The sequence below is a fragment of the Esox lucius genome, chromosome 11, assembly GCF_011004845.1.
Source record: "Esox lucius isolate fEsoLuc1 chromosome 11, fEsoLuc1.pri, whole genome shotgun sequence".
In the NCBI taxonomy this organism is placed as follows: domain Eukaryota; kingdom Metazoa; phylum Chordata; class Actinopteri; order Esociformes; family Esocidae; genus Esox; species Esox lucius.
The window spans coordinates 40492170-40505470 of record NC_047579.1 but is presented as its reverse complement, the minus strand read 5'-3'; the positions used below and the strand labels follow the sequence as shown (position 1 = coordinate 40505470).

The 13301-nt window shown below is 44.2% G+C and overlaps 1 protein-coding gene across 1 annotated transcript in view; it reads right to left on the bottom strand.

The window, feature by feature from the left end:
* The window catches only part of stx1b (syntaxin 1B), a 49373-nt gene that overhangs the window by 7676 nt on the left and 28396 nt on the right, over positions 1-13301 (bottom strand). Inside the window, exons 4-9 of the mRNA XM_013136007.3 lie at positions 11215-11289; positions 6124-6197; positions 3525-3633; positions 2336-2409; positions 2038-2175; positions 661-771 (exon numbers count right to left, since the gene is read on the bottom strand). Coding sequence (XP_012991461.1) covers positions 661-771; positions 2038-2175; positions 2336-2409; positions 3525-3633; positions 6124-6197; positions 11215-11289 — 581 coding nt within the window. The remainder of the gene's footprint in view (positions 1-660; positions 772-2037; positions 2176-2335; positions 2410-3524; positions 3634-6123; positions 6198-11214; positions 11290-13301) is intronic.

Sequence of the window (13301 nt, the reverse complement as noted above, 5' to 3'; positions counted from 1 at the left end):
CACCCCTGGCCTTTTGGGGACCATTGGCAAAATTAAGTTTGAAGCCCCAGCCTGCCCCCTGGACAGTGTTTTTTTTTATTGTGGCATTTTTTAAGCAGAGAAAACATTGGGACCTTGGAACCACAGGAAGAGGCATTTATAAAAACATGAGTGTGTGTTGTGTTCCAAGCTATCATGTCTGTGGAACTGTTGGGAATTGGCTAATCATTGACGTTCTGTGGGAGTGAAGCTAGAAGGCTCTGAAGCACATAGAGAGCACATGAAGAGGTGGTGGATATTGTTATTATTAGTAGGTGTGTGGGTGTCTCACTGTGTGTTTCTGTGTGTGTGTGTGTTGTCTTCTATAGTATAGTAAAGAGGGGGTGGTTGAGATGGTTTACCGTACAGGCGGAGGCTGCGGCTGTTTAAGTACATATGTCAGAATCACAACTGGGTGTGTTAACGATGTGTATCAGAACGTATGAATGACATTCTCACGTAGGTGGGACCGCGGCCGGTGGCTAACATGACATCCACAGGATGTGTACGCCCCAGGGTTGTGGGTTTGATTCCCACAGGAGGTCAGGGCAAGGAAGTGTGTAAATGCGAAGGATGAGAGCGGCACGTGTCCTCAGACTGGGTGGGGGGGGGGGGGGGGGGGGGGGGGGTGAGACAACTCACCTTGCGAGCCTGGCTCTGGTATTTGACAGCCTTCTTGGTGTCAGACACCGCCCGCTCCACGAAGTCCACAGAGTGCTCCACGTTGTACTCGATTCTGTCAATCATCTCACCCTGTCGACAGCACAATGCACCGTCATCAGAATGGAAGGTGAGCGCGAGGGGAGCACCATGTCTAGTCAGCCTCAACCGCGTGTTTTTCGGGATCTCACTTGTCCTTGTATTTCCTTCTGTTATTGCTAATCCAAACAAGGCTATTAGCCCATACAACGTTTAGAACCCTTTTCCTATTCGTTTTCATTCCGGGTTACATGGTACCAGTATTAATGCATTAGTGAAATAGGCTTAGCCTAATACATATGTTTATTCACCATTCTTTCCCGCAACTCTATTTTGTCCACAAGGAAAATGCCCTCAGAGGAAGAGCAGAGTTGTCACTCAACACCGTTTATTTTCCCATTGTAGTTAAATTAAATAATCCAATGCCCCCACTCACAAACGGTTTATAGTGCATGAGCTAAACTTAGAAACCATATTTCCCTGTAACCCAGAAGCAATTTCATAATTTAGGTCGTCCTGATGAGATTCACAGGTTCTTAGTGGAAGCCAATTGTTATTTCTTCAGAGTAAGAATCGAAATTGGAAACAGTATTCACATAACGTGTCTCACAGAATGTTTAGAGATGCTTTGCAATATCATTATATATACATTTTCTATAAGTCCGAAATTTGAAAAAATGTGAATGCATTCGTCCTTATCTGTCATAAGCTGTAGTATGTTTATACCACATGCATCCAAAAATCCCAGAATATCATCCTCTGTCCACGCAAAGTGTGTTAAATGCATTTCGGTAAGCCTCCGCTTGTCCCATTCCAACTTAAGCACGGACACGACCTACAGCTACGACCTGACACTTGCAGTACTGTGGCTGCACGAGCGCTCCATTAATTAAGATAACTGAACGGCAGCAGCAGAGATTGGCTACGCTGACGACACTGAAGCATGAAAAGGACTCAGGCAGACTTTCCTGAATGGAGACGCACAGTATTGCTTACCGCTGTGGAAATATTGCGGGCTACGAGTTCTTTACTCAAACTTATAATGCCTTGGTACTGCATGGATAACCTCTCCAGGCTCAAAACTAAATGACTCAAATATACCTGGAAACCCACACCCCCGAGGTCAAATGTTGCAGCCCCAAATATCGTCCCAATCTATTTAGAATCACAATTACTCTGATGCCATTGCTGCAGAATTTTACCAGACCACTGAAAATGCCTGAATAGTTTTATATATTCATCACAAAGCCTTTGACTTCTGCGTTCACATTTGTTAAACGATTTGTCTCCTCTAAGGGTTTCACATGGAAGGTACCACACCTGGCTCTCGACCAGCATGGCCATGTCGACGAACATGTCGTGCAGCTCGCGGATGCTGTTCTCCAGCTTGATGATCTCAGTGTGTCGGGTCTCGATCTCATTCAGGGCCTGCTTGGTCATCTGAGAGTCCATCTTGATCTACGGGCCCACAAACAGAGGAACGTCAACACATTGGTGGTTTTACTGAATTCAGTGGTGACAGATGTAGTGAGCTAGCTATAGCTCGACACGCGGCGCATTAGCATCTGCGGACAGGTGTCGGCCATGGGGGAACGACAGGCTCAGGTGTGGAACTTACATCATCGGTGAAAATGGCAAGCTTGCCACTCTCCAGCATATCCTCCAGCTCCTCGTTGGTGGTTGTTCTCCCAGCTGCCCAGTAAACACACACACACACACACACACACAAACACAGCATTAGCCACCAATTTCTCTGAATACCTCGCCTGATGCACATTTTTAATCCTGAAATAAACACACATTTCCATTGTTTCAGTGACACTTTGAGGCACAGCATGGCCAACTGATACGAACAGACACATTCTCTCCAACTACCTGTCTGGATCAACTTAAAAATCACGGCATAGAAAACATTAATGATTCAGTAATATGAAATAAAACAGTTTAAATAGTCGAAATTAAAACATCAGACACCTTTAACAGTTCCTGTGTTGCGGGGAAAGTTCTAGTGGAACAGGGTGATCACATTGAGATTCTTCACCTGTATACAATATATGATTGGCTAATATGTGGTCACACAAATCCCTGGTGCATAGCACTGAATACGTGTGTTCACTTGTGAAGTATTGACTTAACCTGTGCACTTACACACATCTACACCGCTGGACTGTTGCTAAGTCTGCCTGTGCCTATGGCCGTGTCTGCACATCTTGCTGGACATCAGCTGTCTCATGGATGGCCTTGTCGGTGTCTGCATCAGTGCATTAAAACAATAATCACCGCCTATAAGCCCCCACACGGCTCATGTGAAGGTCATGGGGTCTGCCTGGAAAATATCCCTACGTCTGCAGAACCGGTTTCCTGGTGACCTGCACTGCTCGGGTCAGTCTGTGTATTTAGTAAGAAGGTCTGTTTCTGTTTCGGATACTAATCTATGTCAGTGAGTGTTTCCCTGTTTGCTGTCTGCAGATGTGTTAAGCATTCTTCTGGGTTATATACTGTGTAATCCATCCAGAAATCCCCTTTGTCTACCTCTTTCTCAGTCTCTCCCTCCCCTTTCCGTCTCCCTCATCCTGTCTCTCTTTCATTTTCTCCATCCCTGTCTCTCTTCTCCTCTGTCTCCTTCTCTGCCCCCCCCCATCCGTTCTCTCTTCCACTTTCTCTGCCCCCGTCTTTTTTTCCCTCTGTCTCCTTCTCTCTCCATCTGTCTCGCTGTCTTCATATGAATGTACTAAAACAACAGGTGTTGTGTCTCCATTAAGTGTCAGTCCCTCTGGTGTAAATGTGACGGCAGTGGGAGAACCTACTGATCTCCAGTTGCCTCTGGATACGGTCCTTGCAGCGATCCCTGTATTTGGACTGAGTGGTGTTGTACTCGGTCATCACCTCTACGAACTTGCGCGACAGCGTCGAGTGCTGGAGGGACAGACACAGGGTGGTCATGTGGGGAGGGGTCAGGGAGTGGCCGCCGGAGAAAAACAATCACAAGGTCAATCGACAATGCCTGAACACCCCCCCCCCCACCTCCCCCCACGGTGAACCATGATCGGCAATCTGCAGTGCACATCGATCACAGCCTTGACGGAGATGACGGAAACCTGTATGCATGCACATGTGCCCCTGCATTCAAATGACGGCAGCTGCGTTAGAGATTATGCTGATGCTGCAAAGTCAACGGACATGACAGTTGACCATTCCCACCACCAGAGGGGGTCAGTGAGCATCGCCAAGCCCTGGTAAATCGTATTACTGCCGAACACTACACAGGTGGGGGTCAAAGCAAGGATGGCTCAGTTCTGTGTCCTGGAGGGGACAGCCTGAAATCCAGCGGGGGCATCTTCTGCCACTCTGGTGGCTGAAAAACCAAATTCACAATGCTGAGACAGAGAGCTGAGCAGAGGGGAGAGCCAGCGTGAGGAAGCTGGATTAGTGGCAGTGAGTCAGTGGATCAGGTGGTTGAGAGAGTCAAGATGGAGAGCCCGTAGAGACAGATGTCCTTTCTGGCCACCTCTGAACGACATTGGTTCACAGCGAGGGATAAGATCTGAATGTCAAATGAATAGGGTGTTGTTGTGAAAAATACATTTTTGCTCCGTAAAAAGGTCTGCTTGATGTTTAGGTGGGCATCAGTGCCCGTGGGCAGGTTCCTCATGCAGTTGACCAAATTTACACAAGATTTTACTTCTGCGTTTCACAGATTAGGTGGGTGTCAATGCTGCACTGTGGGCAGGCTAGGCAGAGCAACCAGAGCAGTTCTTGTGCTATCATATGGGAAATGTCAACCCTGTATTGGTACGTGTATAGGATCTGAATTTGACCAGATCTGTCACAGGAGTAAAGCAATCATGCTGCAGGAGGTTTGGATTTTTTTTAGAATGGTAATACTTTCTAATGGGAAAAATATTTGATTGCCAACTCTGGGCTTCAGTACTGTAGTGTCAAAGCATAGAGTGGCACTTAGTAGAACCTGGAATGTGGTGCCGTAGACCAATATCTAGCTTGTGTAATAGGCCTCAGAATACACATCTGCTCTATATACTTCTAGAGCTGCATTTCATATATATTTTTTTGTACATCAATAAGAAATGTCTTCGGTCTGTTATTTTCACATTTGAGCGAGCAAAAGACATAAATCTGCAGGATTGTAGTGTGTGTCATTCACAAGCCTCACATGAATGTCCTGCAGCAAAGGAAAATGGATCAAATTAAGATATGACACCTGTGTGTGAATGATGCCGGTCGTGGCGCTGTGCCAGTCTTTTTATACCTCCCTCTTTTCATACTGCAGGCCAATTGTGAGGCTTATTAAATGGTCTCTAAAAAGGACAATCTCCCAACTGCCAAATGATAGCAGTTTGTAATTGAGCCATTTGACAGTATTTCCCAAGTTCATGGAGTTAGGGCAGCGCGATCATGATGTCGCTTAACATTCTAAGAAAATACCCTTTTGGATAATTTTGTATCCTCTCTAATCAACAGATTTACAATGTGTTCCTATGTGAAATACAATTCATATGTAATGCTGCCAGAAGACGCAGTTGGTTTTATAAAATACACTTTTGCTTTCATCCAATATACGGTCTGTCTTACGGAAAAACCTGCTGTGTTTTTTTCAGCACCACGGGCTGTCACAGGCAGCACACAGAACACACACATCGCGTTGTGCTACAGACCAGGTTAGCCGGTGAAACGACTCTGTCTGGGAACAGAGGCTCATTCACCGTTGCAGGTTCATTTGAGAACAGGCTACAACCCAAGGGGCCGAAGCTTCCTCTCTGATTCATGCCACTCGAGGTTTCAAGCAGGTTCTCTCTTTTCCAGACAATATAGGCCTATGTATGCATGACTGTAAGCCCCTTTGGGAAAAAGGCATCTGCTAAATATCCTTATATAGTAGGTATAATTTATATTGACTCATTTGTATAATATTAAAAGTGAATTTGAATATCTATTTTCTAGGGTCTTCCTAAGATGCGCCATAATCACTTAGTTCAGCAGTCATTGAAATGACAGGATCAATTAATCACATTCAGTTTCGTGTCGAAACACAAATGGGTGTCAATTAGCGATTATGCTCAACGGTGCGTGAAGGTTCACGGTGGTGGTCGAGTTAAAAATTCCCTCCTCATAAAAAGGTGTCCACGCAATCTCCGTCAATCAATATACGAAAATGTATTGTGCACAACAAAATTCTGGGATCCTGTGTGGGCATCAAAGCGACTGTTACAATAAGAGCTTTTCACCCCAGACCTGTGTTCAACAGTATTTCGGGTTGGCAAGGTGGGTAGGGTGGTGGGGAAGCAGTGTATTCTCTACCGCAGACCAGCTGATTTGCGTTTGATCAGTCACTTCTTGGAGGGCCTACCTGGCTCCGCCTGGGTGAAGGGGGGAGAGTGAGTGACTCACCTGCGTCTTACGAATTCGGAGGTCTGCAGATGATCTGTTCAGCCCCTCCTCCTGTTCGATGCTCTGCTCGATTGCTGCGAAAGAGGCGAGAAATTGCGAGAGAAATTCAATTCCCCATCTTCCGCCGAATGTCAGTCAGCCCGAAGTCACTCCCCATCTGAGTCAGGTTGTATACTAATATTTGGCCATCTTGGGTGTAGGAATTAGCATGTCAGGCAATTTGCTACTTATGTAAATATAGGCCTACGTATGATGATAAAAACCTGCTCTTAAACAACAGATGAGGCATTTAATGTAATGTATCAACATTTAACTACTGAATCTCAGTGCTTTGCTGATCGCAAACCGAACATTATTTTCTATTCTTGTTCTAAATGTGATGTAACCAGTGTAAAATGCCGTGGGTACATTTCATTTGGATCAACAAAACAGAGAGATGGAAGGATTTGGGGATGTCAAACTGCCTGGTTACGAAATGCTATCTCTGCAGTGTTTCTTTTGAACATATGCAATGTTTCCGAATCTATGATTGATCACAAACAACACGCTTGGAGGGAGAATGTCCTGATACATCGGCAGATCCTGACCGTCCTTTTTGACCTTAAAAAGTGTATTTGTTCTATTCATGAAGCTTACTTATGGTCACATGGTGTGTTTCTCACAAGTACAAAACAATATTGTTGGTTTATGTAAATGTTCCGCTAAACATCTACTGTAGGCCTACGTGCATCGTTGTGCTTGCTGGTTCCGGGCTCTTTCGCTCTCTCCGTGTGACCTTTCCCAAGAGCATTTCGCGAACAATAAAGAGAAAATAAAACAATTATGTCCAACAGAAGCACCAGATGTAAGGGCCCATATTACATCACCGGTAGTGAACCATTTGCTTGAACCCAATGTATTCTTTATAAATGGATGTATTATGCCTCATAACAGTCTGCGCAACTGCACTGCCACTTCTCACAATTTCTTGACACCTTAAATTGACGGTTCTCCTTCATATACTCGCACCATTATGGCACATGCTGCCATAATGGTCTGGGGCACAAAAGTGACTGCGCCAACAGTTGTTGCCTTCTCACCAAGCTGCTTGCCTATTGTCCTGTAGGTGCAGGTCTACAGTTCTACAAGCATTATGCAGGTCTACAATTTTATCCCTAATGTCCTTACACAGCACTCTGGTCTTGACCATTGTGGCAAGGTTGGCGTCTGTTTGATTGAGTGTGTGGACAGGTGTCTTTTATACAGGTAACAAGTTCAAACAGGTAATGAGTGGAGAACACGAGGGCTTCTTAAAGAAAAACAGGTCTGTGAGAGCCAGAATTCTTACTGGTTGGTAGGTGATCAAATACTTATGTCATGCAATAAAATGCAAATAAATTATTTAAAAATCATACAATGTGATTTTCTAGATTTTTGTTTTAGATTCCGTCTCTCAAAGTTGAAGAGTACCTATGATAAAAATTACAGACTTCTACATGCTTTGTAAGTGGGAAAACCTGCAAAATCGGCAGTATTTTAAATACTTGTTCTCCCCACTGTATGTTAATGTTACTCTGTGACCAGACCCGTTTTCTTATGTAATCACAGAAAGCGTGCATAGGTCGAGTCCCAATGCTGTGGATGACTTTCAACTTTCCCCACTATGCACTATTAATATTAACTTCAATCCAATTTGGTTGTGCCAGGAGATGAAGCACAACCATGAAACATTTAATTGTATAAATATGAAAACATCCGATGTCGTGCTTCATCTCTTTCTTGTCCTCTGAAACGCTTAAAAGGGGGTGGCAACGCATTGAGAGAACATATGTTAGCGCAGTGAGCACGTCCAGGATGTTGGTCAAACGGTTTAAAGCACAGCTGTGACGTTATTGGGAATTCGACAAAACCCCTGGCCAGCTTTTTGACCATGTTGAAATGTCATTGATAAATGTCTCAACCAAATATTACCCACATTTCCACACAGACCGATGTGTGCAGCAGGAAAGGAGATTTCCATACTGCTTATTAGATGCTTTGTTGCTGTTGCTTGGTGCCCAGATGCCACCATCATTGCAGCTCGTTGCCTTTCATAGAGGAATTTCTCTCCCAGCATCAACCTTTGTGATGTGATTAAGAAGAAACAACCAGATAAGTGTGATTCTTCAAGAGTCTGGGACTGGAACGAATGTAAAGGGAATGCGATTCAGCACCTTTGAGAAAGAGTTTGCCGTCTGCCTTCAGAGGGAGCGTATACTGTACGTATCAAAGAAGATTAGTCCAAAATTCATGCCTGTCTTTGAATTCACACCCCAGATTTATGCCTTCTTTGGTACCTTATCACAGTAGTGGAATGTCACCAAGGGGTTGGTTGACATTCTATTGTTGCAGAGACGGTACACATTTGACCCCTTGGTACTTGGAACCAGTGAAGTTTCCCTGGAAGCGACAGTTTTTTTAATCTGTGTTTTTTGTATCCAGTGCACCCAAGGAAATGCGAATAATATCGATTCTGTATTTACCCAAAAGCATCCACGAGGTCACCCGTGGGTCACTGTGGAGGCGTGCTTCTTTTGGTGCATAACATATTGACCAATGTACAGACTCCTGAGGATCCATCTGTGGTGGTGGATCCATGGCTGGTAGGCTCCCCAGCTACAGTGGAGCAGCCGTCCCCAGAGAGACCCTTCTCTGGCTGGCTGCCCAGTGCTTTTCTTTTCTATCTTCACTCTATGATGACTCAGCAAAATTTGCGGCATACAGCCAAGGGGGTTTGATTGGGGGTGTCTCCTTAATGTGGCCTTAAAGAAAGGGTTTACCTGTCCTTGAGTACATATCAATACTCCATCTGGCTTGTTGAGAGTTGCTCGATTGGTGAGGTGCTTTGTTTGACGCAAAGAGAAAGGAGCTGTCTCCTGGGCCACAAAGCTACTGAATGACATGCAGACAAGCAGTGGAGGTTCAGCCTCGGGCCATCTTCACGCGGGACATCTGATGAGACGTTTTACATTTCCTTTGGACAAGGCATAGGCTAGAACGTGTGATTCAACTCTGAATGTTGTCACCTTTGGGAATGGAGAGCGTCTTTGTGTGGATGAGGCCAGATCAGTGCCCCTATTCTGAGGACCAGGATGATGGAGGGAGCGCTTCTGACTTTACAAACTAGACTGGGGTGAAACTGTAAATGGTAGTTCTTATTGTACCACTGAAAAAAAAAAAGAGAAAACGTTTGTATTTAATCACAAGACACAAGAGAGTATTCCTCCAAAGAATGCGAAGCCTGAAATGTAAATGTTTTTGTTTGAAAAACCGGCTCGCTAAACCCAACACGTCCTTTAACAGTATTTAGAGAGCATTTGTAAAAATGAACAAAAAACCCCAGAAAACGGAGGGGGAATCAACATAATGCTCCTAGAACGTAGCCTCAGCTGAAATGCAACCTGACACGCTGCCAGTCTCAGGGCAGAGACGAACGGCTGGAGGCGCTGAGATGACCAGGGTGATGTCACCCCCATTGCAGCCTTGTTTTTCTAAATATGCCCCCTGGGGGGACAACTGGAGACTACCAAATTTTTACAGCAAAACCCCCAGAAGTATTTTTTCTGTTCTGTACACACGCTTGAGTAGGCAGCCATGGAGATGATTTCATTCTCAGATGATTGGCATATATTCTCATGTTCAGTGGGTATGGTTGAAATGTATGACACAATTGTTGTTATTGTTGTTTTTGTTTTTTAAACAAAATAATTCTAAGTTAACAGAGACATTCACCGTGCTTAGGTTAGAACTGCCATTTTTTTATTCATTCTATTTTTAGCTTTACTTCCTACTTAGTTATATCATCAGTCTACCACATCAGAGAGACTGTTGTACCATCAAATACAAAAAACAACAAAACTTGCAGGGATTGCAGTTTTAGACATATCTCGACCATCAAACTTTTTCCCTGTGTTCATGCGGTTGTGAGTATGGATGGGATGTGTCGAGGCGAAGGATAGTTGGAAATCCTGGAGAGATGAACTCCAGGCTGGACCATCTCACGTCACTGCAGTAATGTCCTTCAACCATGATGACTTGAATTGTTAACTCTCAGTGCAGTTAACATTTACCTACTTCAACTTAGCTTTCAGCTATACTTCTCTCTCATAAAAAATATGATTGACGGAAATAATACTGTAACCTCAGCCTACTCTTGTCATTAACAGACGTCCACGAGATGCTCATTTCACAATATTACAGGGTACTTATAGAGTCATTTTTTTTCTCATTTTCAAAAGTCCTGAACCTTTAGATTTGTTGAGACTGAAATCCTGGGGACTCCCTGAAGGACAAACACATTGATTTAAGGGGCTGATAAAGATTTTTCTGTGCCATTGAAATCTACTGTAGTGCTGTTATGTAAATGTCTTTATTAGCTTTATCTGACCATCAGTGTTCTAGTCAGGTAATCTTGTAAACCAAGTGTTCTGGCTCTGAGCGAGTGTTTGAGTAGTGGGTACAGTATGAAAATAGAAGGAAGAAATAGGCATGCTTTTCTGGTTTTAATCTTGTGTTCTACATCTACTGTAGCTGAGGCAGGGATGACTTAACATCATTCAGTACTGGTTGACATGGGGTTTTTCAGGCACAGTCTATTGTGTTTTTAATTTGATCCCCATTTTTCTACCCAATTTTGTTATTTCCAATTCATGATTAAGGCCATGCTTCATTGCAGGAACTCCCAATGGTCTTGGGACAGACCATGTCGAGATATGTGTCTTTCCGAAGCACATCCAATGCTGTTCTAGTTCCTATCATACTGCTTCCCTCGATCAGGAAGTCTAGACCAGAATGCTCGCATGCAAGCACTCCACAGCCTTCTACCTTAACTCAGCTCACATGCAAGCACGACAGGGCCTATTTGATTACTAACACCCAAAACCTGTACAGTGCTGGCCACCTCCACAGCCATCTTGGGGACTGCTGGGCTCATCCACACGCAGGATTCAAACCCTGGTCTTGCTATGACGCCAAGCACAGCGTTATCCACGTTTCCGTGCAGACTTTTTTTTCATGGCAGAGTTTTCATTGTTGCACACAACATTTTGTTATTTCCTTTTTGTCAATAGTTACCTTTTAATTTTGAGCGAACTTTATTCGCTGTCTTCTTGATGTCCGCCGTGAGGTCCTCCAACTCCTGCTTGGTCTCTGAGATAAAGAAATGGAGACATAATTATGGCACGCTCAACAATGTGTTCCGGGTGGCATTGTGTATGTTTAATGGCAACGCTATAAAATGTTCACAGTACCCAACCTGCACCAGTTAAGCTATTGTTCCACAGATGAAATCACTTAGGTTGTCAGAAAATATAAGAATTATATGTGAATGATATTACAGATTTTCTCATGAACTAATATAAATGGACGTAATCAGATTTTATGACTTTAATTGCAAAATATTTTAAATACATCTAACGTATTGGAAATAAAGTATTTTATATATTAAAATTAAATATTAAATTCAGTTCAATGTTCTACATCGGGACTGTACAAAAATAAGTTTAAGGGGAAAGAAGCACAAAAAGTGACACTGATAAAGTTAACTTTAAATATTGTGTACAGAACATTGTGTATGTATTCAGCTTGGTTAACAGTACACAGACATGCTGGTGGGTGAAAAGGGTTCATCAATACTTCATTATCTCATACCTTGTGTATAAAGTGTATAAAGCCTTGTGTATGTTTGCCTGGATGAGTGTGGGGGTGATGGTGGTTTAGTAAGGCAGCATGTATGTGTGATTGTGTGTTCACGTCTATATGAAAATGCCTTCATGCATGAAACGCTGGACATTGTGTGTGTGTGTGTGTGTGTGTGTGTGTTTGTGGCTCAGCTGCAGTGCTCCAGCTGATTTATTATCGCTGCAGTGCCATTCAGTCACTGGAAACCAGCTCAGCCCTTTCTGTCATTCCTCTCCCTTTCCCCCACTCTCCTCCTCTTTCCTCTCTCCCTCCCCCTACACACTCCACTCCCTCTACCCCTCCTCCACTCTCCTCCTCTCGTTCTCCCCCTCCACACACCACTCCCCTCCACCTCCACTCTCCCCTCCACCTCCACACAGCACTCCACTCCTCCTCTCCTCTCTTCTTCCCCCTACATGCTCCACTCTCCTCCACTCTCCTCCACTCTCCTCTCTCCCTCCCCCTACACACTCCACTTCCTCCGTCTCCATTCTCCTCTCTCCCTACACAATCCACTCCCTTTTCTTCTTCTCCACTCTTCCTCTCTTCCTCCCCCTACACACTCCACTCCCTCTTCCTCTCCTCTCCCTCCCCCCACACAATCCACTCCTTCCTCCTCTCCCTCCCACCTACACACTCCACTCCCTCCCTCCCTCCTCCTCTCCTTCCTTTGCACCCTCATTCCCTCTAACTCCCATCCCTCTGTCTCTCTCACCCACCTCCGCAAACACCCCAGCACTCTCCCTTCTCAAGTCTAGTGCAGAAGTCTGTTTTCCAGAAGTGACTCCACTAACAAGTGGAGAACCAACTAACACATCGTTAGCTGGTAATACAAACTAATATGCATAATTTGTTTATCTACAAATAAATAACGTCTACCCGTGATTACACTAACTAATGAGGTAAATGCATGCATGTGTCTCTGGCGTTGTCAGTTGGCTGTCGGCTAATTAAGATAATTTGTGCTTTATGCAATTTATGGAAGATGTGATTTTCCACGACGGAGCAACACCTACATGGGCTTGGTCTTTAAACAGAGGCCTCATCGGCCTCTGCCTACAGGAATAGAAACCATGACACTCCTGCTGTGAGTCCTGTGATGCTGGGAAGTGTTTCGGCCGGGTATTCACGATAGCAAAGGTATTGCCTGGTATGGCCCAACGCGTTTATATAGGTGCTGATCGCCAGGCAGTGAAGCGTAGACACTAAGAATGTAAGTTGCACACTGTGTGGCAGCTCCAAGTGATTTATAAAGTCAAATACCAATGTTTCTGCGTCACAATACATAGGTATTCAAATTACACAGAACATGCCAGGGCTATTCCACTAAACTCGGACAGGGCTATTCTAATGTTAAATAAACTGAAATGTTAGGATTGTTTTGCCAGTCACAAATGGGTAATTTATTATTTACAGGGAAATTAGAATAACCAGCCATTTGTATAGAGACTACATAGTTAGGTCAATTACTGTTGAAAGTA